Here is a 27,497-nt window from a genome sequence, read left to right on the forward strand (position 1 = left end):
AATTGTAGTGCAAACCTTAGAGATTGTAACATTCAGTCCTACTAATCAATCAATTTGATCAGTTGGCCAGGTTAGCTGAGGAATGGTTGATGGAATTTAATACAGAGAAATGTGAGGTGTTGCATTTTCAAAAGTTGAACATGGGCAGGACCTACATAGCGAATAGAGATGCTGCCTGATTCTCTGAGTTACTCCAGCATTTTGTGTCTATGTTCGGTGAATAGTAGGGCTCTGGGGAGTATTGTAGAGCAGAGGGGTCTAGGAGTGCAGGTGCATAGTTCCTTGAAAGTGGCATTTCAGGTATAGGGTGGTCAAAAAGGTTTTTAGGGGAGTGGGGGTAGGGGAAGTGTGTGGGTGGTGGGAGTGGGTGAGGGGGGGAAGGAGTGGGGAAGGGAGGGGGGATGGAGTGCGTCATATAAGAATATAAAATATATTGTATCTCTTTCAATATATATTAATCTCATGCAGGGGAGGGCGATGTGGGGGGGTCTGACTGATGCCCGGGAGGGGGGTGGAGGGGAGGGGGATGGGGAAGTGGGGGGAGGAAGTGGGTGGGGAGGAGGGATGGGGGAGTGGAGGGGGTGAGTGGGTGGGGAGGGGGGGTGGGGGGGGAAGAGTGGGTGGGGAAGGGGGGTGGGGGTTGCGGGGGGAGTTGGGGTGGGGGGAGAGTGGAAAGTGGGGTGGAGGGGTTTGGGGAGGGGGTGTGGGGGGGAGGAGGGGTGTGGGGAGTGGGGGCGGAGGTGGGGGGATAAGGGGGATTGATTGGGGAGGGGGTCAGGGAGCTAGACCAACACAGGAGAGGCTTTGGGTCCATGGCTCGCTCTGGCTGCAGCGCTGGCGCCACGGGGCCGAGGTGAGTGGCAACTTCTCCCCTTCCTTGTCCCCCCTCTACGAGGAATGGGCCCAACGGGTCAACTTGGTCTAGTTTGTTCTATATCTCTCTATATCACTGTCTATATCTCTCATTTCTCTTTACCCTCAGTCTGAAAAAGGGTTTTGACCCGAAATGTCACTTATTCCTTTTCTTCAGAGATTCTGTCTGACCCGCTGAGTTACTCCAACTTTTTGTGTCTCTTCGGTTTAAACCAGCATCTGCAGTTCCTTCCTACACATTGAGTATAGAAGTTGGGAGGTCATGTTGCAGTAGTATAAGATGTTGGTGCAGCTGTATTTAGAGTATTGTGTTCAGTTCTGGGCATCATGTTATAGGAAAGATGTCAAGTTGGAAAGGGTACAGAGAAGATTTACGAGGAGGTTGCCAGGACCCGTGGCTTTAAGCTCTAGGGAGAGGTTAAGCAGGCTGGTAACTGCATTCCTTGGTGCGTAGGAGGATGAGGGTTCGTTTTATTCAGGTATATAAAATCATGAGAGGAATAGATCAGGGGGTGGGCTATCTCAGGGGGTGGGCTTTCCGTGTTTTGAACATATGTTGACTCCCTAAAAGCTTTGTTAGCATATTGCTTGCCCATTAAGACTAAACGTCATATAGCTTAGTCTTTGCTGAGTTTCTTGGAATTTTGCAGCACTGAAAGGAAAACTGAAAGCCTGCTGTTCCAGCATTGGCTATTTTAAAGAAAGTGGAATTTGGTACAAAAGATGTGAGACTCTTCAGGAGCTCTTAGATTTTCTTTTTAACTCCATCAGTAGCATTCATGTGGGCACTTCCTGCAGATTAATAGCTTTCCTTCATCACATCCTTGCAGCTCCCAACCAACAATTCTCTTAAAACGAACAAAAAAACCCAGCACTCGACCTGTCCTCGCACCATGTCCTCGCTGAGCCTTGAAAGATTTTCAACCAACTCCCAAGTTTCTTGATAGAACTGCATTGACCTAACGCTCAGAAAGGTTGCACCATCCCGGACGGAGTGCGGCTGTGAATTATCTTAATACTTTCTCCCTTAATGTCCATTGTGCCATGGTCGCAGCACTTATCAGATAGTAAATGCTGATTTTCCTATCAACACCCACATCCTTTAAGTGAATTTAAGTGACTCCAAAGACGTACAGGTATGTAGGTTAATTGGCTGGGTAAATGTAAAAATTGTCCCTAGTGGGTGTAGGATAGTGTTAATGTACGGGGATCGCTGGGCGGCACGGACTTGGAGGGCCGAAAAGGCCTGTTTCCGGCTGTATATATATGATATGATATGATATGATAATGCCTACAAAGTGGCCCAGCAATGAAACTAATTCCTGCCATTCGATCTTTTATTATAATTTAAACCATCCCAAATGTGGAAATAAAGATCACATTTTTGTCACCCTTTAATGACTGGAATTCTAGTAAAGTTCTTTCCTGGCTGGGTTTGTGTTTTTTTTTCTCCAAGGTTCAATGTCCAAAACATTTCCAAAAGGAATATGATCTTCCCTCCAATGTAAATATGTAATTGTGGCTTTTATCCCCTGTCCTTCATCTTTGACCCTTTATCCTTTTCTGTATACCTTCCCGTTCCCCACAATGCATAATGGTCACTTAATCTGTCCAACAGAATTTATGTCTGCAATCTGATAAAGAAATCTCCAGTATGATCCCACTCATTTTCGTTCCATGTGACTGATCAGAGGGAGTCCATGGAAGCTTGATGTGCTTTAGAAGTGGCACAAAAGTTCTACTTTTGTGAAAATGTTCTAAATTCTAGATTAGTCAAATCACATGTTGTAATAACCTTGTCACAGGGTCACACAGCATGGAAATAGGCCCTTTGGCACAGCTTGCTCATTGTCCAAATGTCTTTTGAATGTTGTTATTCAACATTCCGTCTCAACTATCCCGTCTGGCAGCTTGTTCCCTCCTCCCACCACCATCTGTGGAAATAGTCACCCCTCAGATGTGTACTAAATATTTCCCCAGTCACGTTAAATCTATGTCCTTTGGTTCTTGATTCCCCTACACTGTGCACAGGGGAAAAGACTCTGTGCATCTACCCTTTCTATTCCCCTCATGATCTTATACACCTCTAAGATCACCTCTCGTGCTACTGAGCTCAATGGAATGCAGCCCTAGCCTGCCCAACCTTTCCCTTTCACTCAGGCCACAGATGTTCGGCTCACTGGGCTATAGTTCCCTGGTTTTTCATTGCAGCCCTGAACTAGAGGCACAACATTTGCCACCCTCCAATCTTCCAGCACCTCACGTAGATAATGGTGACTCGTATATCTTAACCAGAGCACCTGCAATTTTTTTCTCTAACGTCCCACAATGTCCTCAGACATATCTGACCAGGCCCTGGAGATTTATCTACCTTCACACATGTTAGTACGCTCACTACCTCATTGACCAAATCTTTTCTGAACACATTTGACAAATTCTGCCCCATCTATACCTTTTGCACGATGATAGTTCTAGTTTATAATTGGGGAAGTTAAAATCCCCTACTATGATGATCTTAGTCGTGCAGCTGCCTGCAATCTCTTTGCATATTTGCTCTTCTAATTCCCGTTGACTATTTGGGGGCCTGTAGTATACTCCCATCAAGGTGATCAATCTTTTTTTTATTTCTCAGGTCTACCCATACAGCTTCACTGGACAAACCATCAGTAATGTCATCTCGAACTACTGCCTAAATCGATAAAGCAACACCCCCTCCTCTTTTACACCCACCTCTATCTCTCCTGCTGCATCTGTACCCTGGAACATTAACCTGCCAGTCCTGAACCTCTTGTGTTTGATTACAGCATTTGTGATGGTTGAATGATGAATCTGTTCTTTGTAGATGTTTAGTCGTAAGTGACTGTATCTGATGGAATCAATACAAACATATTTCTATATATACATTAGGTTTTGTTTTAACCTATTCACCGTATACTCGGGTGTAGAGTATACTCGGGTGAGGCACTGAACAGGTTAAAGGTGTTTTTAACATTTGCTTTTCAGTTGGAATTTCTGACTTTGGATGTGGACAATAGCATTTCCCAAAGCATATACAGGTGCTCCCCGGCTTACGATGCTTCGACTTGCGATATTTCGACTTTGCGATTATGCAAATGGCAGCGAGCAGTAGCGAGCTGCCGCTCGCTTCTGGCCACGTGATCTCGTGCATTATAATGCATTTCGACTTACAATACTTTCGGATTCCGATGGGTTTCTCGGAACGGAATCCCATCGGAAACTGAGGAGCACCTGTGTGTCTGAGTCGTTAATGGTTAAATTTTGTTCCTTCTGCTGTGTTTTTGTTTAGTAAAAATATTGAGGGAAACTATCATTCTTTGTGTAACAAACGAATCTTATTCAGCATATTTAAGATGGAAGACATTTGGATATTAAAGAATCAAGGATTTCATTTCAGCACTAAACTTTTCACCACAAATATTTTCAATCATTTGCAGGGATAAAGAACGTGTCTCCTTGAATGGTGTAATCTGTTTTTGTCTTGTGTTATTTCACCATTTGGGGAAACATTAAAATGTTTTTGTGTTCAGAATTTGCACGATTTCTAGGTAACCTTAATGTTGCATTGATAGCTTGTTTTTGTGGGGTCTAAATGGCAGACTGAAGTGACATGTCCAAAGGAACCGTGGCAAGTGGATAATACATTTATTAGAAACATAGAAACACAAAAATAGATGCAGGAGTTGGCCACTCGGCCCTTCGAGCCAGCACTGCCATTCAATACGATCATGGCTGATCATCTAAAATCAGTACCCCGTCCTGCTTTTTCCCCATATCCCTTGATTCCTTTAGCCGTAGGAGCTAGATCTATCTCTCGCTTGAACATCCAGTGAATTGGCCTCCGCTGCCTTCTGTGGCAGAGAATTCCACAGATTCACAACTTTCTGGGTGAATGTTTTTCCTCGCCTCAGTCCTAAATGAGGACTTATTCTTAAACTGTGATCTTTGGTTCTGGACTCCCCCAACATCGGGAACATTTTTCCTGCTCTACCCTGTCCAATCCTCAAAGAATTTTATATGTTTCTATAAAATTCCCTCTCATCCTTCTAAATTCCAGCGACTACAAGCCCAGTCGACCCATTCTTTCATCATAGGTCAGTCCCGCCATCGTGGGAATTAACCTGGTGAACCTACGCTGCACTCCCTCAATAGCAATAATGTCCTTGCTCAAATTAGGACCAAAATTGCACACAATACTCCAGGTGTGGTCTCACCAGGGTCCTGTACAACTGCAACAGGACCTCCTTGCTCCTAAACTCAAATCCTCTTGCAATGAAGGCCAACATGTTATTGGCTTTCTTCACTGCCTGCTGTACCTGCATGCTTACTTTCAGTGACTGATGTACAAGCACACCCAGGCCTCATTGCACATCCCCTTCTCCAAATCTGACACCATTCAGATAATAATCTGCCTTCCTGTTCTTGCCACCAAAGTGGATAATGTCACATTTATCCACATTATACTGCATCTGCCATACATCTGCCCACTCACCCAACCTATCCAAATCACCCTGAAGCCTCCTAGCATCCTCCTCGCAGCTCACACAGCCACCCAGCTTTGTGTCATCCGCAAACGTAGAGATGTTACATTTAATTCCCTCGTCTAAATCTTTAATATATATTGTAAACAACTGCAGTCCCAGCACCGAGGCTTGAGGCACCCCACTAGTCACTGCTAGTCACTGCCTGCCATTCTGAAAAGGACCCGTTAATTCCTACTCTTTGTTTCCTGTCTGCCAACCAGATCTCCATCCATGTCAATACCCTACCCCCAATACCATGTGCTCTAATTTTGCACACTAATCTCTTATGTGGGACTTTGTCAAAGGGTTTTTGAAAGTCCAGATACTTGGCTTTTTGAAAGTCCAGATCCAATCTACTTGTTACATCCTCAAAAAATTCCAATAGATTAGTCAAGCATGATTTTCCCTTCATAAATCCATGCTGACTTTGACCGATCCCGTCACTGCTTTCCAAATGCGCTGCTATAACATCTTTATTAATCGACTCCAGCATCTTCCCCATTACCGAGGTAAGGCTAACTGGTCTATAATTCCCTGTATTCTGCTCCCTCCTTTCTTAAAAAGTGGAGTTACATTGGCTACTCTCCAGTCCACAGGAACTGATCCAGAGTCGAGAGAACATTGGAAAATGATCACCAATGCATCCATGATTTCTAGGGCTAACTCCTTGAGTACTCTGGGATGCAGACCACCCAGGGATTTATCTGCCCTCAGTCCTAACAATTTACCTAACACAATTTTCTGACTAATGTGGATTCCCTTCAGTTCCTCCCACCCACGAGATCCTCGGTCCCCTAGTATTTCCAGGAGATTGTTTGTGTCTTCCTTAGTGAAGACAGAACCAAAGTACTTGTTTAACTGGTCTGCCATTTCCTTCTTTCCCATTATAAATTCACCTGTCTCTGACTGTCAGGTACCTACATTTATCTTCACTAATCTTTTCCTTTTTATATACCTATAGAAACTTTTACAGTCAGCTTTTATATTTCCCGCAAGCTTTCTTTCATGCTCTTCTGTTGAGTTCTACATTTCTCCGAGTCCTCTGGTTTGCCGCTTCTTCTCGCCAATTTATGTGCCTCTTCTTTGGCTTTAACACTATCCTTGACTTCCCTCGTCAGCCATGGTTGAGCCGCCTTCCCAGTTTTTTTTTGCCAGACAGTGATGAAGAATTTCTGAAGATCATCCATGCAGTCTTTAAATCTTCGCCATTGCATCTCCACTGTCAACCCTTTAAGTATAATTTGCCAGTTTATCTTAGCCAATTCCTGTCTCATACCTTCAAAGTCTCCTTTATTCAAGTTCTGGACCCTAGTCTCTGAATTAATTTTGTCAATCTCCATCCTAATGCAGAATTCTGCCATATTATGGCCACTGTTGCCCAAGGGGCCTTGCACAACAAGATCGCTAACTAATCCTCAGTACACAATACCCAGTCTAGGATGGCCTGCCTTCCAGTTGGTTACTCTACATATTGGTTTAAAAACCATACCGTATACATTCCAGGAAATCCTCCTCCTCAGCACTGTTACCAATTTGGTTGGCACAATCAAGGTTCAAGGTTTGTTTAATGTCACATGTACCAATTAAGGTACATTGAAATTCAGATTGCCAAACAGTCATACCAATAAAGAGCAACAAGACACCCAAATAAATTTTTAACATGAACATCCACCACAGCAACTCCCCCACATTACTCGTTGTGATGGAAGGCAAAAAAAGTTCAATCTTCCCTTCTTTGTTCTCCCGCGGTCAAGGCACTCGAACCTTCCATTATCGGGGCGATCTTAGCTCCCGCAACCGGTGTCGAGCATCCATATGTAGATTAAAGTCACCCATGCTAACCTCTGTACCTTTGCTACACACATCCCTAATTTCCTGCTTGATGCTATTCCCAACCTCCTTACTGCTGTTTGGTGGTCTATATACAACTCCAACAAGCGTTTTCTGCCCTTGGCTATTTTGCAGTTCTACCCATACCGATTCTACAGCATCCAAGCTAATTGGATGGCGGTAACAGGATTGTTACGAGTCAGCATGGATTTACGATGGGGAAATCTTGCTTGACTAATCTTCTGGAATTTTTTGAAGATGTAACTAGGAAAATGGACAAGGGAGAGCCAGTGGATGTAGCGCACATGGACTTTCAGAAAGCCTTTGATAAGGTCCCACATAGATTAGTGGGCAAGATTAGAGCACATGGTATTGAGGGTAGGGTGCTGACATGGATAGAAAATTGGTTGGCAGACAGGAAACAAAGAGTAGGGATTAACGGGTCCCTTTCAGAATGGCAGGCAGTGACTAGTGGGGTACTGCAAGGCTCGGTGCTGGGACCGCAGCTATTTACAATATACATTAATGACTTAGATTTGCGGATGACACAAAGCTAGGTGGCAGTGTGAACTGTGAGGAGGATGCTATGAGAATGCAGGGTGACTTGGACAGGTTGTGTGAGTGGGCAGATGCATGGCAGATGCAGTTTAACGTGGATAAATTTGAGGTTATCCACTTTGGTGGAAAGAACAGGAAGGCAGATTATTATCTGAATGGTGTCAAGTTAGGAAATGGGGAAGTACAAAGAGATCTGGGTGTCCTTGTTCATCAGTCACTTTTAGTTAGAATGCAGGTACAATAGGCAGTGAAGAAAGCTAATGGCATGTTGGCCTTTATGACAAGAGGAGTTGAGTATAGGAGCAAAGAGGTCCTTCTGCAGTTGTACAGGGCCCTAGTGAGGCCGCACCTGGAGTACTGTGTGCAGGTTTGGTCTCCAAATTTGAGGAAGGATATTCTTGCTATTGAGGGCGTGCAGCGTAGGTTCACTAGGTGAATTACCGGAATGGCGGGACTGTCGTATGTTGAAAGACGAGCGTCTAGGCTTGTATACACTGCAATTTAGAAGGATGAGAGGGAATCTTATTGAAACGTAAGATTATTAAGGGATTGGACACATTAGAGGCAGGAAACATGTTCCCAATGTTGGGGGAGTCCAGAACCAGGGGCCACAGTTTAAGAAAAAGGGGTAGGCCATTTAGGACAGAGATCAGGAAAAACTTTTTCAGTCAGAGAGTTGTAAATCTGTGGGATTCTCTGCCTCAGAACGCAGTGGAGGCCAATTCTCTGGATGCTTTCAAGAGAGAGCTAGATAGAGCTCTTAAGGATAGCGGAGTCAGGGGGTATGGGGAGAAGGCAGGAACGGGGTACTGATTGTGAATGATCAGCCATGATCACGGTGCTGGCTCGAAGGGCCGAATGGCCTACTCCTGCATCTATTGTCTCTCCTTGCTATTGTATTGATCTTCTCTTTAACCAGCAATGCCACCCCACCTCCTCTCCCCCTCTGTCTATCTTTCATGAATATCGAATACCCCTGCATGTTTAGCTCCCAGCCTTGGTCACCCTGGAGCCTTGTCTCTGTAATTCCAACTATATCATATCCCTTAACTACGAACTGAGCATTCAATTCATCCATCTTATTTCTAATGTTCCTCACATTAAGGCATAAAGCTTTCAGGTTAGTTTTTCTTATCTCCCTTCTACCTTTTGCTTCTGTCCTCCTTTTATGACCCTCTGTCTCCTTGCATTGGTTCCCATCCCCCTGCCCTGTTAGTTGAAAAGTGACCTTTCCTGCACTCTCTTTCCCGTTAACTGCACGCATACGCTTCCACATTGTTGACCCCACCCCCCCATTTTTTAGTTTAAACCCACCCGTGTAGCACCAGCAAACCTGCCTTCAATAACTACCTTCAGTGTTATTGATGCCAACCTCCAATGAATTCAGCTGACTTTTATTTACATTAAGAGATGGTTGAGTAATCTGGGCATTGAAAATCAGCTTAACGATTCCTTATAGCTATGTAAGAGAATTAGTAACAAATTAACCTATTTCAGTATAATTAAGTTGGTGATCAAAATAATTTTGGATATTAAAGAGTCAAGGATTTCATTTCAGCACTGCACTTTTGATCACAAATATTTTAATCACCATCTCCCTGTAACATCGTTACTATATACTAAATATGTTAGAAACATAGAAAATAGGTGCAGGAGGAGGCCATTCGGCCCCTCGAGCCAGCACCACCATTCATTGTGATCATGGCTGATCGTCCCCTATCAATAACCCGTGCCTGCCTTCTCCCCTTATCCCTCGATTACACTAGCCCCTAGAGCTCTATCTAACTCTCTCTTCAATCCATCCAGTAATTTGGCTTCCACTGCTCTCTGTGGCAGAGAATTCCACAAATTCACAACTGTCTGGGTGAAAAAGTTTTTCCTCACCTCAGTTTTAAATGGCCTCCCCTTTATTCTAAGTGTGTACCGCCCAACATTGGGAACATTTTTCCTGCATCTAGCTTGTCCAGTCCTTTTATAACTTTATATGTTTCTATAAGATCCCCTCTCATCCTTCTAAACTCCAGTGAATACAAGCCTAGTCTTTTCAATCTTTCCTCATATGACAGTCCCGCCATCCCAGGGATCAATCTCGTGAACCTACGCTGCACTGTTCATATCATATCATATCATATCATATATATACAGCCGGAAACAGGCCTTTTCGGCCCACCAAGTCCGTGCCGCCCAGCGATCCCCGTATATTAACACTATCCTACACCCACTAGGGATAATTTTTTACATTTACCCAGCCAATTAACCTACATACCTGTACGTCTTTGGAGTGTGGGAGGAAACCGAAGATCTCGGAGAAAACCCACGCAGGTCACGGGGAGAACGTACAAACTCCTTACAGTGCAGCACCCGTAGTCAGGATCGAACCTGAGTCTCCGGCGCTGCATTCGCTGTAATGCAGCAACTCTACCGCTGCGCTACCGTGCTTGTCTCCCTTTTGAATGTAATAATTGAATCTGTCTCCCCAGAGCATTCCAGAATCTGGCGCCAAATTGCATTTCAAAATCGTATCATTTTGATTCTTTTTTCAAATTAGCTTAATTCTAGAAGATCACCCCTCTTGCTCCTCTCCTCCTCCACTCCAAGGAGTAAAGTCCAAGCCTCTCCAACCTCTATCCATAGCTCAGGCCCTCAAGTCCTGGCAACATCTTCTCTGTACTCTTTACATCTTAACAACATCTTTCCTATAACAAGATAACCAAAACTGAACACAATGCTCCAAATGTGGCTTCACCCACATCTACAACTGTAACATTACATCCCAGGTAGACACAAAAAGCTGGAGTAACTCAGCGGGTCTTGACCCGAAACGTCACCCATTCCTTCTCTCCAGAGATGCTGCCTGTCCCGCTGAGTTACTCCAGCTTTTTGCGTCTACCTTCGATTGAAACCAGCATCTGCAGTTCTTTCCGACACATAACATCCCAGCTTCTGTACTCAAACCCTTGACCGATGAAGGCCAATGTGCCATAAACCTTCTTGACCACTGTCACCACTAGCACCCTCTGCTCTCTAACATTCCCCAGAGCCCTTCCTTTCACTGAAGTTTCTACGGGAAAGCTGGTGGAGAGTTGGGGGCAGGACAAAGCCTGGTGAATGATAGGTGGGTACAGGTGAGGGAAGTTTTTGATAGGAAAGACATCCCAGGGATTAATCTTGTGAACCTACGCTGCACTGCCTCAATTACAAGGATGTCCTTCCTCAAATTAGACCAAAACTGTACACAATACTCCAGATGTGGTCTTACCAGGGCCCTATACAACTGCAAAAGAACCGCTTTACTCCTATACTGAAATCCTCTCGTAATGAAGGGCAACGTTTCCATAGATGCTGCGTAACCTGCTAAATTACTCCAGCACTGTCTTTTTTTTTTGTAAACTTGCATCTGCAGTTCCTTGCGACTCGTGTTGTAATGGAAATTGATGAACTAAACAATGTCTTTATCGATGGAATCTATTTTCCTTTAATTTCAGACCACAGAAATTGTCTGTGAAATGGCCAATCAAACCCTATAATTTAAATGGAATTTCTGAAGGGCAATGAATCCTGGTCCTTTCCAACATCCACTTTCCGCGAATGAAAGGATTTTATTTTTTTAAATACTGACAGTAATAACTGCCAAAAAAATTGGCATCTTTTCTCCAAACCTGCATTTTTGAGCCTATTTTGGACACCTTCATTAGTTGTGTTAACTTTGCATTAACCCAGTGCTCTTGCACTCGTGTACAGCGCCGCTGAGTACGCCGCCCCAACATGGTGCCGCAGCGCCGCCCCAACATGGTGCCCCAACAAGGTAGACGCCACCCTCAACGACACCATGCGGATCATCACTGGCTGCCTACGCCCTACTCCCACGAATCTCGCAGGTATCGCACCCGCCAAGCTTCGCAGAGAGTTCTTCACTCATAGGCTGGTGTGCAAGGCCCCATCGAACGCCAAACATCCTTTGCACCACCTCGCCCAGGATTCACAGCAACTGGGACCTCAACGCCTGTCATCTCATCACCCTTTCTTCTGTCATGCAGCGACCCTCTGTGGCTCCGGTTTCAACACACTAGGAGCATGGAGAACCAGCTGGAGAACCACCTCCTCAATTCACTGTCGCACCGAACACCACAGCCCCACCCGGCTCGGACATGTCCCGCAAAGAGTGGGTCGCCCTGAACCGGCACCGCACTGGGGTTGGCCGGTTCAATGCCAACATGCATCGTTGGGGGTTGCGTCCATCAGCAGCCTGCGTGTGTGGAGCAGACCAGCAAACAGTGCAGCACATCATTTTCGACTGCACTGTCCTCCGTCCCCCTGGTGGAGGGGTAGACCTCACGGCCCTTGACAACAGCACATTGTACTGGCTACAGCGCCTGGCGGCCGTTACATAATTTCTGCTGCCTCAAATGCAAGAAGAAGATGCATTAAGATGGAGTACAGCAATCAAGATGGAAGTGTAGCAGGGGTACAATGATACCGGCAAGTGGGTTGGGGTCTTGCCTACCGTGCCCTCAAAAACTGGGTGCAAAGAGATTGGCGGTGGGAGGCGCCTCTGGGGCACGAAGACTGGACGGTGGCCGGGTGAGGCGAGGGATGAAGATTTGCGGGCCGATTGAGGCGTCGGTGTAGTGGGCCGCTGGAGGCCCGGCAGCAGCCTAGGGCTTGATTGGATCGGGTGCCGCTCCAAGCGACCGAGTGCGCCCATCGAATGCGGCCTGCAGTGGCACAAAGGGGTGGGGACACCAACAACTTCGCTTAGCCAGGCTGGCCCTGCAACCCTAATGACACCATAAATCACTCTATCCTCCTCACCCGACTTGAAACCACCTTTAACATCACCGGCACAGCCCTATCCTGGATCAAATCATACCTCTCCGACAGGCACCAGTTCATCTCCATTAATAACTGCAAATCCCCCACTGCTCCCCTCCCCCAAGGTGTCCCCGAAGGTTCAGTTCTCGGCCCCCTCCTCTTCATCCTGTACCTGTTCCCCCTTGGTCAATTAATCCGCCGTCATGGTCTCAAGTTCCACTACTTCGCCGATGATATCCAGCTCCTCATCTCCACCAAGTCAATCTCCACCACCACACACTCTACCCTGACAAACTGCATCACTGAAATAAAATCTTGGCTTCAATTCAATTTCCTCAAACTCAACTGCGACAAATCTGAAATCATCATCATTGGACCAAAAACGCTCACCAAATCCACCCACAACTTCACCCTCAATATTGATGGTTTCCCAGTATCCACCTCCCATCACATCCGGAATCTTGGAATCATCTTTGATCAAACCCTCTCCTTCGATAAACACATCAAACACACCACCAAGACAGCCTTCTTCCACCTCAAAAACATCGCCCGTCTCCGTCCGTCCCTCTCCTCCACAGCTGCAGAAACCCTCATCCACGCCTTCATCACCTCCCGTCTGGACTACTGCAACAGCCTCCTCTATGGTTCACCCTCAAAAATCATCAATAAACTCCAATACATCCAGAACTCCGCTGCCCGTCTACTCACCCACTCCCCGATCCGTGACCATATCACCCCCGTCCTTTACAAGCTCCACTGGCTCCCCATCCCCCAGAGAATCCAGTACAAAATCCTCCTCATGACCTACAAAGCCCTCCATAAACTGGCCCCATCCTACCTGACTGACCTCCTCCACAGACACACTCCCACCCGTACCCTCCGCTCTGCTGCTGCTAACCTCCTGTCCCCCCCATCCGGACCAAACTCAGATCCTGGGGGGACAGGGCTTTCTCCATCGCTGCTCCCACACTCTGGAACTCACTACCTCAGACCATCAGAGACTCCTCCTCACTCACCGCATTCAAAACATCACTGAAGTCCCACCTGTTCAGCACTGCCTTCAACCACTGACCGTCACCTCACCTTATTTTTCCTTTTCTGTTCGTTTACTTATTTATCTATTTTTTTTCCCTATGTTTTAGTAAACCCTGTAAAGCGTCTTTGAGTGTTTAAAAAAGCGCCATACAAATGTAATGCATTATTATTATTATTATTATTATTATTATTAGGACAACGGGCCTTTATGGCCAAGTTGAGAACTCTACATTTATAACAACTTAGACTTGAATTATGAACAATGGCGCCAAAATATGGTGACTCGTGAATACTGTCTCAGTGTATTATTTTTATGCACTTCTACTTAACTATGATTGTGCTTATGTATAGTAATACTTTTGCTGAACTGAATGCAAAAAAGAAATTTCATTGTACCTCGCTACATGGGACAATAAAGTACCATAGAACATTCCCAGTGCACATCCTTCCTGTTTTGCAATATACAGAGTTCAATAATTCGAATTAAGAAGCCCAGAAATTCAGAATTTGTTGCAATATTAAAAGAAAATTGTTAGCTCGTGGCATGCAGAGCTGAGAAAAAATCCAGTTTCGTGACCTGTGCAAATGTATAGTCTTGGATTTATATTGGTAACAACAGCTCGATGACCATCTGTACAGGGGCGCCTTACGGCTGCCTGCTCAGAAACCAGAAGTGTTAACTTTAGAATGTGAAAGGGATACTTTATAGATATTAAAATTGGTATCTTCTTTTCTTTCCAGCCAAACCAGGAGGTCAGGTGCGGTGTCAGTACTTTCCAGCGGTGGATAAAGTTGTTTTTGTGGATGACTATGCAGTTGGGTGTAGAAAAGACTTGAATGGCATCTTGTTACTTGATACAGCACTGCAGACCCCTGTCTCAAAACAGGACGAGGTAGTTCAGCTCGAATTGCCAGTTACAGAGGTAAGAGATCGTTCATTGGGTGGGTTCTCTCTTCCTTAAAAATAAGAAATGTGGGGTGGCACGGTGGCGCAACGGTAGAGTTGCTGCCTTACAGCGAATGCAGCGCGAGAGACCCGGGTTCCATCCTGACTAGAGGTGCTATCTGTATGGAGTTTGTACGTTCTCCCCGTGACCTGCGTGGGTTTTCTCCGAGATCTTTGGTTTCCTCCCACACTCCAAAGACGTACAGGTTTGTAGGTTAATTGGCTTGGTAAATGTAAAAATTGTCCCCAATGGGTATTGGATAGTGTTAATGTGTGTGCGGGATCGCTGTTCGGCGCGGACCCGGTGGGCCGAAAGGTCCTGTTTTCGCGCTGTATCTCTAAACTAAACTAAAAGAAAGTACTTTATTTTTGTTATAAAAATAGAAAATATTGGAAAAGTGTTCATTGTGGATTTTTTTCCTCATCAGTTGATACCTTGCCACATGCATTCGAATCATTATTGAACTATGATTAACCATATAACAATTACAGCACGGAAACAGGCCCGTTCGGCCCTACCAGTCCACGCCGACCACTTTCTCTGACCTAGTCTCATCTACCTGCTCTCAGACCATAACCTTCCAATCCCCTCCCATCCATATACCTATCCAATTTACTCTTAAATAATAAAATCGAGCCTGCCTCCACCACTTCCACCGGAAGCTCATTCCACACAGCCACCACCCTCTGAGTAAAGAAGTTACCCCTCATGTTACCCCTAAACTTTTGTCCCTTAATTCTGAAATTATGTCCCCTTGTTGGAATCTTCCCCACTCTCAAAGGGAAAAGCCTACCCACGTCAACTCTGTCCGTCCCTCTTAAAATTTTAAAAACCTCTATCAAGTCCCCCCTCAACCTTCTACGCTCCAAAGAATAAAGACCCAACCTGTTCAACCTCTCTCTGTAGCTTAAGTGCTGAAACCCAGGCAACATTCTAGTAAATCTCCTCTGTACCCTCTCCATTTTGTCAACATCCTTCCTATAATTTTGCGATCAGAACTGCACACCATACTCCTGTACAATTTCAACATTACATCCCAACTTCTATATTCGATGCTCTGATTTATAAAGGCAAGCATACCAAATGCCTTCTTCACCACCCTATCCACATGAGATTCCACCTTCAGGGAACAATGCACAGTTATTCCCAGATCCCTCTGTTCCATTGCATTCCTCAATTCCCTACCATTTACCCTGTACGTCCTATTTTGATTTGTCCTACCAAAATGCAGCACCTCACACTTATCAGCATTAAACTCCATCTGCCATCTTTCAGCCCACCCTTCCAAAAGGCCCAAGTCTCTCTGTAGACTTTGAAAATCTACTTCATTATTAACTACACCACCTATCTTAGTATCATCTGCATACTTACTAATCCAATTTGCCACACCATCATCCAGATCATTAATGTAAATGACAAACTACAGTGGACCCAACACAGATCCTTGGGGTACTCCACTAGACACTGGCCTCCAACCTGACATACAGTTGTCAACCATTACCCTCTGGTATCTCCCATTCAGCCATTGTTGAATCCATCTTGCAACCTCACTATTAATACCCAACGATTTAACCTTCTTAATCAACCTTCCATGTGGAACTTTGTCAAATGCCTTACTGAAGTCCATATAGACAACATCCACAACCTTACCCTTATCAATTTCCCTGGTAACCTCTTAAAAAAATTCAAGAAGATTAGTCAAACAATAGACAATAGGCAATAGGTGCAGGAGTAGGCCATTTGGCCCTTCGAGCCAGCACCGCCATTCAATGTGATCATGGCTGATCATTCTCAATCAGTACCCCGTTCCTGCTTTCTCCCCATACCCCCTGACTCCGCTATCCTTAAGAGCTCTATCTAGCTCTCTCTTGAATGTATTCAGAGAATTGGCCTCCACTGCCCTCTGAGGCAGAGAATTCCACAGATTCACAACTCTCTGACTAAAAATGTTTTTCCTCATCTCTGTTCTAAATGGCCTACCCCTTATTCTTAAACTGTGGCCCCTGGTTCTGGACTCCCCCAACATTGGGAACATGTTTCCTGTCTCTAACATGTCCAACCCCTTAATAATCTTATACGTTTCGATAAGATCCCCTCTCATCCTTCTAAATTCCAGTGTATACAAATCTAGTCGCTCCAGTCTTTCAACATATGACAGTCCCGCCATTCCGGGAATTAACCTAGTAAACCTACGCTGCATGCCCTCAATAGCAAGAATATCCTTCCTCAAATTTGGAGACCAAAACTGCACACAGTACTCCAGGTGCGGTCTCACTAGGGCCCTGTACAACTGCAGAAGGACCTCTTTGCTCCTATACTCAACTCCTCTTGTTATGAAGGCCAACATTCCATTGGCTTTCTTCACTGCCTGCTGTATGCTTCCTTTCAGTGACTGATGCACTAAGACACCCAGATCACGTTGTACGTCCCCTTTTCCTAACTTGACACCATTCAAATAATAATCTGCCTTCCTATTCTTACCACCAAAGTGGATAACCTCACACTTATCCACATTAAACTGCATCTGCCATGCATCCGCCCACTCACACAACCTGTCCAAGTCACCCTGCAACTTCATAGCATCTTCCTCACAGTTCACACTGCCACCTTGCTTTGTATCATCGGCAAATTTGTTAATGGTATTTTTAATCCCATCATCCAAGTCATTGATGTATATTGTAAATAGCTGCGGTCCCAACACCGAGCCTTGCGGTACCCCACTAGTCACTGCCTGCCATTCTGAAAGGGACCCATTTATCCCCACTCTTTGCTTTCTGTCTGTCAACCAATTTTCTATCCATGTCAGTACCCTACCTCCAATACCATGTGCTCTAATTTTGCCCACCAATCTCCTATGTGGGACCTTGTCGAAGGCTTTCTGAAAGTCGAGGTACACCACATCCACCGGCTCTCCCCTGTCAATTTTCCTAGTTACATCCTCAAAAAATTCCAGTAGATTAGTCAAGCACGATTTCCCCTTCGTAAATCCATGCTGACTCGGAACGATCCTGTTACTGCTATCCCAATGCTCCGCAATTTCGTCTTTTATAATTGACTCCAGCATCTTCCCCACCACTGATCTCAGACTAACTGGTCTATAATTTCCCGTTTTCTCTCTCCCTCCTTTCTTGAAAAGTGGGATAACATTAGCTACCCTCCAATCCACAGGAACTGACCCGGAATCTATAGAACATTGGAAAATAATTACTAATGCGTCTACAATTTCTAGAGCCACCTCCTTAAGCACCCTGGGGTGCAGACCATCAGGCCCTGGGGATTTATCAGCCTTGAGTCCCATCAGTCTACCCAAAACTTTTTCCTCCCTAATGTGGATTTCCTCCAGTTCCTCTGTCACCCTAGGATCTCTGGCCACTAGAACATCTGGGAGATTGTTTGTATCCTCCTCAGTGAAGACAGATCCAAAGTACCGGTTCAACTCTTGTGCCATTTCCTTGTTCCCCATAATAAATTCCCCTGCTTCTGTCTTCAAGGGACCCACATTTGCCTTGACTATTTTTTTCCTCTTCACATACCTAAAAAAGCTTTTACTATCCTCCTTTATATTATTGGCTAGTTTACCCTCGTACCTCATCTTTTCTCCCCATATTGCCTTTTTAGTTATCTTCTGTTGCTCTTTAATTTTATGTTGTCCTTGACTTCCCTTGTCAGCCACGGGTGCCTCTTACTCCCCTTAGAATCTTTCCTCCTCTTTGGGATAAATTGACCCTGCAACTTCTGCATTATTCCCAGGAATACCTGCCATTGCTGTTCCACAGTCTTCCCTGCTAGGGCCTCCTTCCAGTCAATTTTGGCCAACTCCTGTCTCATGTCTCTGTAATCCCCTTTGCTATACTGTAATACTGACACCTCCGATTTTCCCTTCTCCCTCTCCATTTGTAGAGTAAAACTTATCATATTGTGGTCACTGCCTCCTAATGGCTCATTTACCTCGAGTCCCCTTATCAGGTCAGGTTCATTACATAACACTAAATCCAGAATTGCCTTCTCCCTGGTAGGCTCCAGTACAAGCTGTTCTAAGAATCCATCTCGGAGGCACTCCACAAACTCTCTTTCCTGGGGTCCATTACCAACCTGATTTTCCCAGTCTACCTGCATGTTGAAATCTCCCATGACCACCGTAGCATTACATTTGTGACATGCCAATTTTAGCTCCTGATTCAACTTGCACCCTATGTCGAGGCTACTGTTTGGGGGCCTGTAGATGACTCCCATTAGGGTATTTTTTACCCTTACAATTCCTCATCTCTATCCATACTGATTCTACATCTCCTGATTCTATGTCACTCCTTGCAAGGGAGTGAATATCATTCCTTACCAACAGAGCTACCCCGCCCCCTCTCCCCACCTGCCTGTTTTTTCTATATGTTGTGTACCCCTGAATATTCAGCTCCCAGCCCTGGTCCTCTTGTAGCCATGTCTCAGTGATTCCCACAACATTATACTTGCCAATGTCTAACTGATCCTCAAGCTCATCCACTATATTTCTTATACTTCGCGCATTTAAATACAACAGTTTAACTTCGGTATTTACCTCCCCTCTCACACCGGTCACAATTGGCCCTGACCTTACTCTCATATCCCTTCTAGAACTTCCCTTCCCATTCATACGAGAGTCCTTTACAGTTTTTCCTGTATTCGCTTCCCCTTTAACTCCATCTCCATATTCCCAATTTGTCAACCCCTCCCCCCCACTATTTAGTTTAAAGCCACGCTCGTAGCACTAGCAAACCTGCCTGCCAGAATGTTGGTCCCCCTGCTGTTAAGGTGTAACCGTCCCTTTTGTACAGGTCACCCCTACCCCAGAAGAGATCCCAGTGGTCCAGAAATCTAAATCCCTGCTCCCTGCACCAGCCCCTCAGCCATACATTCATATCCCCGATCTCTCTGTTCCTGCCCTCACCAGCACGAGGTACAGGTAGCAATCCAGAGATAACCACCCTCAACGTCCTACTTCTCAGTCTTCTTCCTAACTCCCTAAACTCACGCTGCAGTATCTCCTTCCTCTTCCTCCCGACGTCGTTTGTGCCCACGTGCACAACTACTTCCGGTTGATCACCTTCCCTCGCTAGGATGTTCTGAAGCCGCTCCGTGATGTCTTGAACCCTGGCACCAGGGAGGCAACAAACCATCCTCGACTCCCGCCTGTCGCCACAGAATCTACTGTCCGTACCTCGGACAATGGAGTCACCGACTACTATGGCTCTTCCTGACTTCGGAACATGACCTTCCAGGCACAAATCCATGTTGACTGTTTCTAATCAGGCCTTGTTTATCCATGTGATTATATATATTGTCCCGAAGTATCTTTTCCATTAATTTTCCCACCACAGACGTCAAACTAACAGGTCTATAATTGCTAGGTTTACTTTTAGAACCTTTTTTAAACAAAGGCACAACATGCGCAATGCGCCAATCTTCCGGCACCATCCCCGTTTCTAATGACGTTTGAAATATTTCCGTCATAGCCCCTGCTATTTCTGCACTAACTTTGTGCAACAATGTCCTAGGGAATATCCTATCAGGACCTGGAGACTTATCCACTTTTATATTTTTCAAAAGTGTCCGTACCTCCTCTTCATTGATCCTCATAATTTCCATCACTACTCTACTTGTTTCGCTTACCTCACATAATTCAATATCCTTCTTCTCGGTGAATACCGAAGAAAAGAAATTGTTTAATATCTCCCCCATTTCTTCCGACTCAGCACATAGCTGTCCACTCTGACTCTCTAATGGACCAATTTTATCCCTCGCTATCCTTTTGCTATTGACATATCTGTAGAACCCCTTGGGGTTTACTTTTACATTACTTGCCAAAGCAGCCTCATATCTTTTTTTCGCTTTTCTAATTTCCTTCTTAAGATTCCTTTTACATTCTTTATATTCCTCAAGAACCTCATTTACTCCCTGCCGCTTATATTTATTGTATATCTCCCTCTTTTTCCGAACCAAGTGTCCAATTTCCCTGGAAAACCACGGCTCTTTCAAATTATTATTCTTTCCTTTCCACCGAACAGGGACATAAAGACTCTGTACTCTCAAAATTTCACCTTTAAATATCCTCCATTTCTCTATTATATTCCTAATGGCTTTGGAATTGTGGTATGATTATATGAGTTATCAATGGTAACCCATAGTTAATTATTTGCATCCACTATTATTTTCATTGATTTTGATTTCTGAGATTGAAATATCAGGGAAATTTATGTTGCCCTTAATCTGTAAATTTATTTTCAATTTTACAAGTACAATTTCACACGTAGTGTTTCCTAATAGTAATTTTCTGTGTGGATTGACTTACTCATCTGAATGTCTTTAGGCTGTTGTATGTTGCACTGCATCATAAAATACCACTTTTTAAATTAATTTTCAAGTGCTCATTAGACTTTCAAATTGTTCACAGCTTTGGAGCAGTGTTCAGAGTGCTCCATAACTCATGGTATTTCTCTAAGAATAATAATCAAACAATGCTTGTGGCTGGCCAATATTTATTCTTCAACCAAGATCAGTAGAGTTGATTGTTCTGTTATTGTAATGTTTGTCAAGCTGTGCAAAGTTTATCTTTATTACATTAGTGATCACTAGTATTTAATTGACAATGAAATCATTTGGGCTGTTCTAAGATTATGAAAGGCACAATGAAAATGCATTTTTCCTGTAAACCGATCATTAATATTTTTTGTCTCCCATCACTCACTAAATGTATGTTACAGTGACTACAGCTGGTTCCTTACAATATGAATATAACACCATATTCTTCTGTAGGATATGAGTCTTCTGTAGGATATGTTAAAAACCATGAATGTTGTCCTTGTTGATATTGGAAGAGGGAAATAAAGACTAAACTTCTGCCAGGCACAATAAATGTCAAATTTGCCTATTCTAGCTAATATAGTACTAATTTCCCTCTTAACTATTCAAAATGTAAAAACGTCTTGCCATATAGCAAGACTTTTACATTTTGTATAGATATAGATAGGCGTGGACCCGTTGGATCCAAATCTCTCCTGCGGGCCCGGCAACTGTGCGGCAACCATTGGGTGCAAACCTCTCCTACGGGTGCGGCAACCGTCTTGGTTGGGTGCAGCCATCTTGTTTGACCCTCTGCCGCCGCGCTGCACCACGGGGGAAGGTCAGGCACGGGATACACTGGGACGGCCGCCGGTCCTCCTAGTGGGGGGGGGGTGCATTTATTAAAGTTTATTAAGTTAATTGTTTTTTAAATGTAACAAAACTTGATCAGTTGAGACCACAGATGGGCATAAAATTGTTGCGCTATCGTGTGCCGTTTAGGCTGTATTTTGGGCACGTACTAAAATGCAATATATATACGAATATATATATGTACGATGAGAGTTTTAGTAATATACATATATATAGATATAGAAATTAGATTAGCCTTTATAATCTCAGTGGGAAGAGGCAAATTTCACATTGTGTGCCTGACAGGAGTAAGATTTTTGGATTATCCATTTTGCCAGACCAACAGAGATCACTGTGCCTGAGAGAAGTCCAACGATACCAGAATGGTCCATCTAGGCCGCTGGGAAGCCAAGAAGCTGGCCCACGAAGTCGGCCTCGGAAGTCAGCTATGGGAACGGATTTGTGTAGGAAGGAACCGCAGATCACAATCATAATCGTAATTTATTAGCCAAGTATGTTTTTGCAACATACAAAGGAATTTGGTTTGCCAGACAGTCATACCATGCTGGTTTACACCGAAGATAGACACAAAGTGCTGGAGTAACTCAGCGGGACAGGCAGCATGTCTGGATAGAAGGAATGGATGACATTTCGGGTCGAGACCCCTCTTCAGTCTGAATAATTACTCCAACGTTTTGTGTCTATCATGGGAACGAATCTGCTTGTTCCGGTCAGGCTGGTGTTCCAGAGCCCTGGCCGAAGGGGGCAAATTCGACCTGCCGATCGGCACGGAGGTAGTGATGAGGTCAAGATCGGCAGCCTCAGCTGGCCTAGTTGCCATACGGCGGATCTATACTGCAAATTTTGACGGACTAAAATACAATTTGAGTTAGTTAAAATTTTCAGTCGTGTCATTTATTTATCTGGAAAAAAAACTTAAGCAAAGCCATTTTTGGTTATGCCTTTCATTTAATTTCCTCTCAGATTTAGTTTAATAGTATATTTTTCAGTTTTAACGCTTTGCCTGTTAATATTTCCAATTGGTTTGAATGAAAATGTATGCCAAGATTTTGGTTTGTGCATACCTTTACATTGGAGAGCTTTTGAAGGGGCATGTTATTTGCACGTGTCCTTGATTGTTTAGGAAGGAACAATACTGGTTTAAGCCGAAGATAGACACAAAAAGCTGGAGTAACTCAGCATCTCTGGAGAGAAGGAGTAGATGACATTTTGAGTCGAGACCCTTCTTCAGACTGAGTCAGGGTCCCCTGTCTGACCTGCCGAGTTACTCCAACTTTTTGTGTCTATCCTTGATTTGTTTTACTGATTAAATGTAGGAAGAAAGAGAGGAAGCACTTATTCCTGTCTATCCCGTGGACTGATAATCCAGATGATCCTCAATTGATCAATGAAGTTGTCAAAGGTATCACAAAATGCTGGAGTAACTCAGCAGGTCAGGCAGCATCTAGGAGAGAGAGAATGGGTGACGTTTCGGGTCGAGACCCTTCTTCAGTCTGAAGAAGGGGTTTGACCCGAAATGCCACCCATTCCTGACTGCAGCCTGACCTGCTGAGTTACTCCAGCATTTTGTGATACCTTCGATTTGTACCAGCATCTGCAGTTATTTTCCTACACAATGAAGTTGTCAATACATTTCTTGTTGAAATCGGCTGACAAAGGTGATCAATGAGGGTAGGGCGGTGAATGGTGTCTGAGGAATATGATAAAGTTCCCCGGGTTGGCTGATGCAGAAGGTTAAAATGAATGGGATTAAGAGTGACTTAGTCCTCTGGATTCAGAAGTGGATCACTGATAGAAGAAAAAGGATTGTGGTGGAAGGCTGATATTCAGGCTGGAGGTCTGTGACCAGTCGAGCTCTGCAGGCATCTGTGCTGTTTGTGATATATATATATATATATATATATATATAAAAGATTTGGAGACGAATTGGTTAGTATGTTTGCAGATGATACCAAGATTGCTGGGGTCGTGGACTGTGAGGATGGCTGTCAAAGTGTACAGCTGCATATAGATCAGCTACAGAAATGGCCGGAGATATGACAGATGGAGTTTGTACTTTGGGAGGTCAAATGTAAGGGGAATATATAATTAATGGGAGAGGTTGGACCAACATGGATTGTTTTCTGTGGAACACTGAAGACTGTGGGGAGATTTGATAGAAGTATATAAAAACTATGAGAGGGATAGATAAGGTAGACAGTCAGAACTGGAAAAATCTAATGCAAAAATCAAATACTAGAGGGCACAGCTTTAAGTGAGAGGGGCAAAGTTGAAAGGAGATGCGCAGGGGAAGTTTTCATAATACAAAGGTGGTGAGAGCCGTGAACGTGTTGCCAGGGATAGTGGTTGAGGCAAATGTGATACTGACATTTGAGGTTTTTGGAGAGGCAAATTAATATGCAGGGAATGGAGGGATATCAGTTATGTGCAGGTAGATCGGTGATGGTCTTGGCATTAGGTTTGTCGCAGACATAGTGGGCTGATGGGCCTGTTCTTGTGCTGTGCTGTTCTATGTTCTATGATCATCTAGATAAAAATGACTGATGTTGAGGCATTAATTACTGAACGACCTGAGTGCATGGAAAGTTGAATGCCAACACTTCAACCTATTCCAAAACTTTAATGTCCTCTCAATTCATTGCTCTGCGATCTGCTTTGAGTAAAAATTGAGGTTGCAAACTCTTCAGCATTATTACTAATCCTAGATGGCTAACAAGTTTCAGTTCTCCTTCCAGTGCCAAGAAAGCAGGTCGTTTTGAAATGACAGAATCCTGTCCACTTAAGAGCTTTTGTAATTTGTATGTGAATTATACTGTTTCTTTTGACTTTTTCCAAAATATGTTGTCTTTTTACTCAATTCATTTCAAATGGGTTCTGAATGCTGGTCATATTTCCAGTTTCTAATAAGATGAACTAATTTATTTCACTCTCTTTTCAGCTGTTTTCAAACTAATGCAGGGAATGTGCACCTAGAAATTATTGGAACTTTTTTATAAAACCAACTCTTGTTTTATTCTGACATTATAATGAACACATTTAATGTTTGGAAAGACTGAAGGTATACCAAAACATTATGACCACTGACAGGTGAAGTGAATAACATTGATTATCTTGTTACAATGGCACCTGACAAGGGGTGGCATATATTGGGCAGCAAGTGAACAGTCAGTTCTTGAAGTTGATGTGTTGGATGCAGGAGAAATGGGCAGGAGTAAAGACCTGAGCGACTTTGACAAGGGCCAAATTGTTATGGCCCGACGACTGGGTCAGAGCATCTCTGAAACGGCAAGGCTTGTGGGGTGCTCCCGGTCAGCAGTGGTGAGTACCTACCGACAGTGGTCTGAGGAGGGACAAACCACAAACCTGCGACAGGGTGTTGGGCGCCCAAGGCTCATCGATGCGGGAGGGCAACGAAGGCTATCCCGTCTGGTCCGAACCGACAGAAGGTCTATTGTGGCACAAGTCACAGAAAATGTTAATGGTGGTCACGGGAGGAATGTGTCACAATACACAGTGCATCGCACCCTGCTGCGTATGGGGCTGCACACGGAGCATCAACAGCATATTAGGCAGGTGGTCATAATGTTTTGGCTCATAATGTTATGTCATTCCATGTAGAGACAAAATGCTGGAGTAATTCAGGGGGTCAGGCAGCACCTCTGGAGAGAAGGAATGGGTGACGTTTCGGATCGAGACCCTTCTTCAGACTGATCATTATGTCATTGCATAATCGGTGTATGTTTTTACTTAAGTTTTTTATACCTAGAAGTGCTGAATAGTGTTCTTGTGACTTCGGGAGCTTATTTGTTCAAAAGATTTTAAAGAATCCAACAGAAATTTATGGTTGTTTACTAATGTGTCTCCTTTGTTTTGTGTATATGCATATATAGGCCCAGCAATTGCTTTCTGCTTGTCTCGAAAAGGTAGAAGTTTCGTATATAGAAGGATATGATCAGTTTATCACACAGTTGAAAGATGGACTGCAAAATACCTCTCATGAGACAGCAGCGAATCACAAAGTAGCAAAGGTTAGAAGAAACTTAAGTAAATTCTCTTTAGGATCTTGCTATGGCAAAACAATATTTAGAGTATCTTATTGATGGCGGGCCTTTGTTTGCTTCATTGTTCATTTTGATTTAGTCCAACCTTTGTTTTTGCTTTCTCTAGCCTGATTAGTTTATAAGTGATAGGAGCAGAATTAGGTAATTCAGCCTAATCAAGTCTACTCCACCATTCAATCATGGCTGACCTATCTTTCTCTCTTAACCCCATTCTCATGCCTTCTCCCCATAACCCCTGACACCCATACTCATCAAGAATCTATCTCTGACTTAAAAATATCTATTGACTTGGCCTTCATAGCCTTCTGTGGCAATGAATTCCACAGATTCACCACCCTTTGACTAAACAAATTCCTCCTCATCTCCTTCCCAATGGTGCGTCCTTTAATTCTGAGGCTGTGACCTCTGGTCCTAGACTCTCCCACTAGTGGAAACATCCTCTCCACATCCACTCTATCCAGGCCTTTCACTATTTGGCAAGTTTCAATGAGGATCCCTCCTCATCCTTCTAAATTTCAGTGAGTAGAGGTGCAGTGCCATCAAATGCTCATCATATGTTAACCTCATTCCTGGAATAATTCTGCAAAACCTCCTCTGGACCCTCTCCAGCACCAGCACAACCTTCCTCGGATATGGGGTCCAAAATTGTTCACAATATTCCAAATGCAATCTATTAAGTCTCAGCATGGTATCCCTGTTTTCTTGTTCTGGTCCTCAAAATAAATGCTAGCATTGTATTTGCCTTTCTTACTACTGATTTGACTTGCAAACTAACTTTTTGGGAATCCTGCAGCAGCAGTCCCAAGTCCCTTTAGAAACATATGAATTGTCTGGCAACCCTCAAAAGTTCTTCAACATATGGAACCCAGTGCTGCAGCATATTAAGGACAAGTAAAACTATCCCCTCAATGCCACATGCTTTTGTACCTTCTTTGAATCCAGCAGTGAAAATACTGAAATATTTGACTTGTGAAAATTACCTTGCCTCATGTTTTTGTGCTTTTGTCTTTTTTTGTTACATTGTAGTTATGTTTTTTTTAAATGTATTTTTATTTATTTATTTGTTTGTTTTTGTTTGTTTGTTTTCATGATTATGTGGGGAAGGGGAGGGATGGGGTTGACTGTTGTTGTTATATGCATTGTAATCAATTATAAAAAAAATTAAAAAAATAAAAAAAATAAAAAAAAAGAAACATAGAAACATAGAAAATAGGTGCAGGAGGAAGCCATTCGGCCCTTCGAGCCAGCACCGCCATTCATTGTGATCATGGCTGATCGTCCCCAATCAATACCCCCGTGCCTGCCTTCTCCCCATATCCCTTGATTCCACTAGCCCCAAGAGCTCTATCTAACTCTCTTAAATCCATCCAGTGATTTGGCTTCCACTGCCCTCTGTGGCAGAGAATTCCACAAATTCACAACTGTCTGGGTGAAAAAGTTTTTTCTCACCTCAGTTTTAAATGGCCTCTCCTTTATTCTAAGACTGTGGCCCCTGGTTCTGGACTCGCCCAACATTGGGAACATTTTTCCTGCATCTAGCTTGTCCAGTCCTTTTATAATTTTATATGTTTCTATAAGATCCCCTCTCATCCTTCTAAACTCCAGTGAATACAAGCCTAACTCCAGTGAATACAAGCTTACTCCAGTGAACACAA

The 27,497-nt window shown here is 44.0% G+C and overlaps 1 protein-coding gene across 6 annotated transcripts in view; it reads left to right on the plus strand.

Moving 5' to 3' along the window:
- birc6 (baculoviral IAP repeat containing 6) overlaps window positions 1–27,497 on the plus strand; it is a 356,853-nt gene that overhangs the window by 20,479 nt on the left and 308,877 nt on the right. For all 6 annotated transcript variants that reach the window (XM_078404650.1, XM_078404651.1, XM_078404652.1 and 3 more), the window contains exons 2-3: window positions 14,391–14,572; window positions 25,672–25,809. In XM_078404650.1, coding sequence (XP_078260776.1) covers window positions 14,391–14,572; window positions 25,672–25,809 — 320 coding nt within the window. The remainder of the gene's footprint in view (window positions 1–14,390; window positions 14,573–25,671; window positions 25,810–27,497) is intronic.

Source organism: Rhinoraja longicauda, chromosome 9, assembly GCF_053455715.1.
Source record: "Rhinoraja longicauda isolate Sanriku21f chromosome 9, sRhiLon1.1, whole genome shotgun sequence".
NCBI lineage: Eukaryota > Metazoa > Chordata > Chondrichthyes > Rajiformes > Arhynchobatidae > Rhinoraja > Rhinoraja longicauda.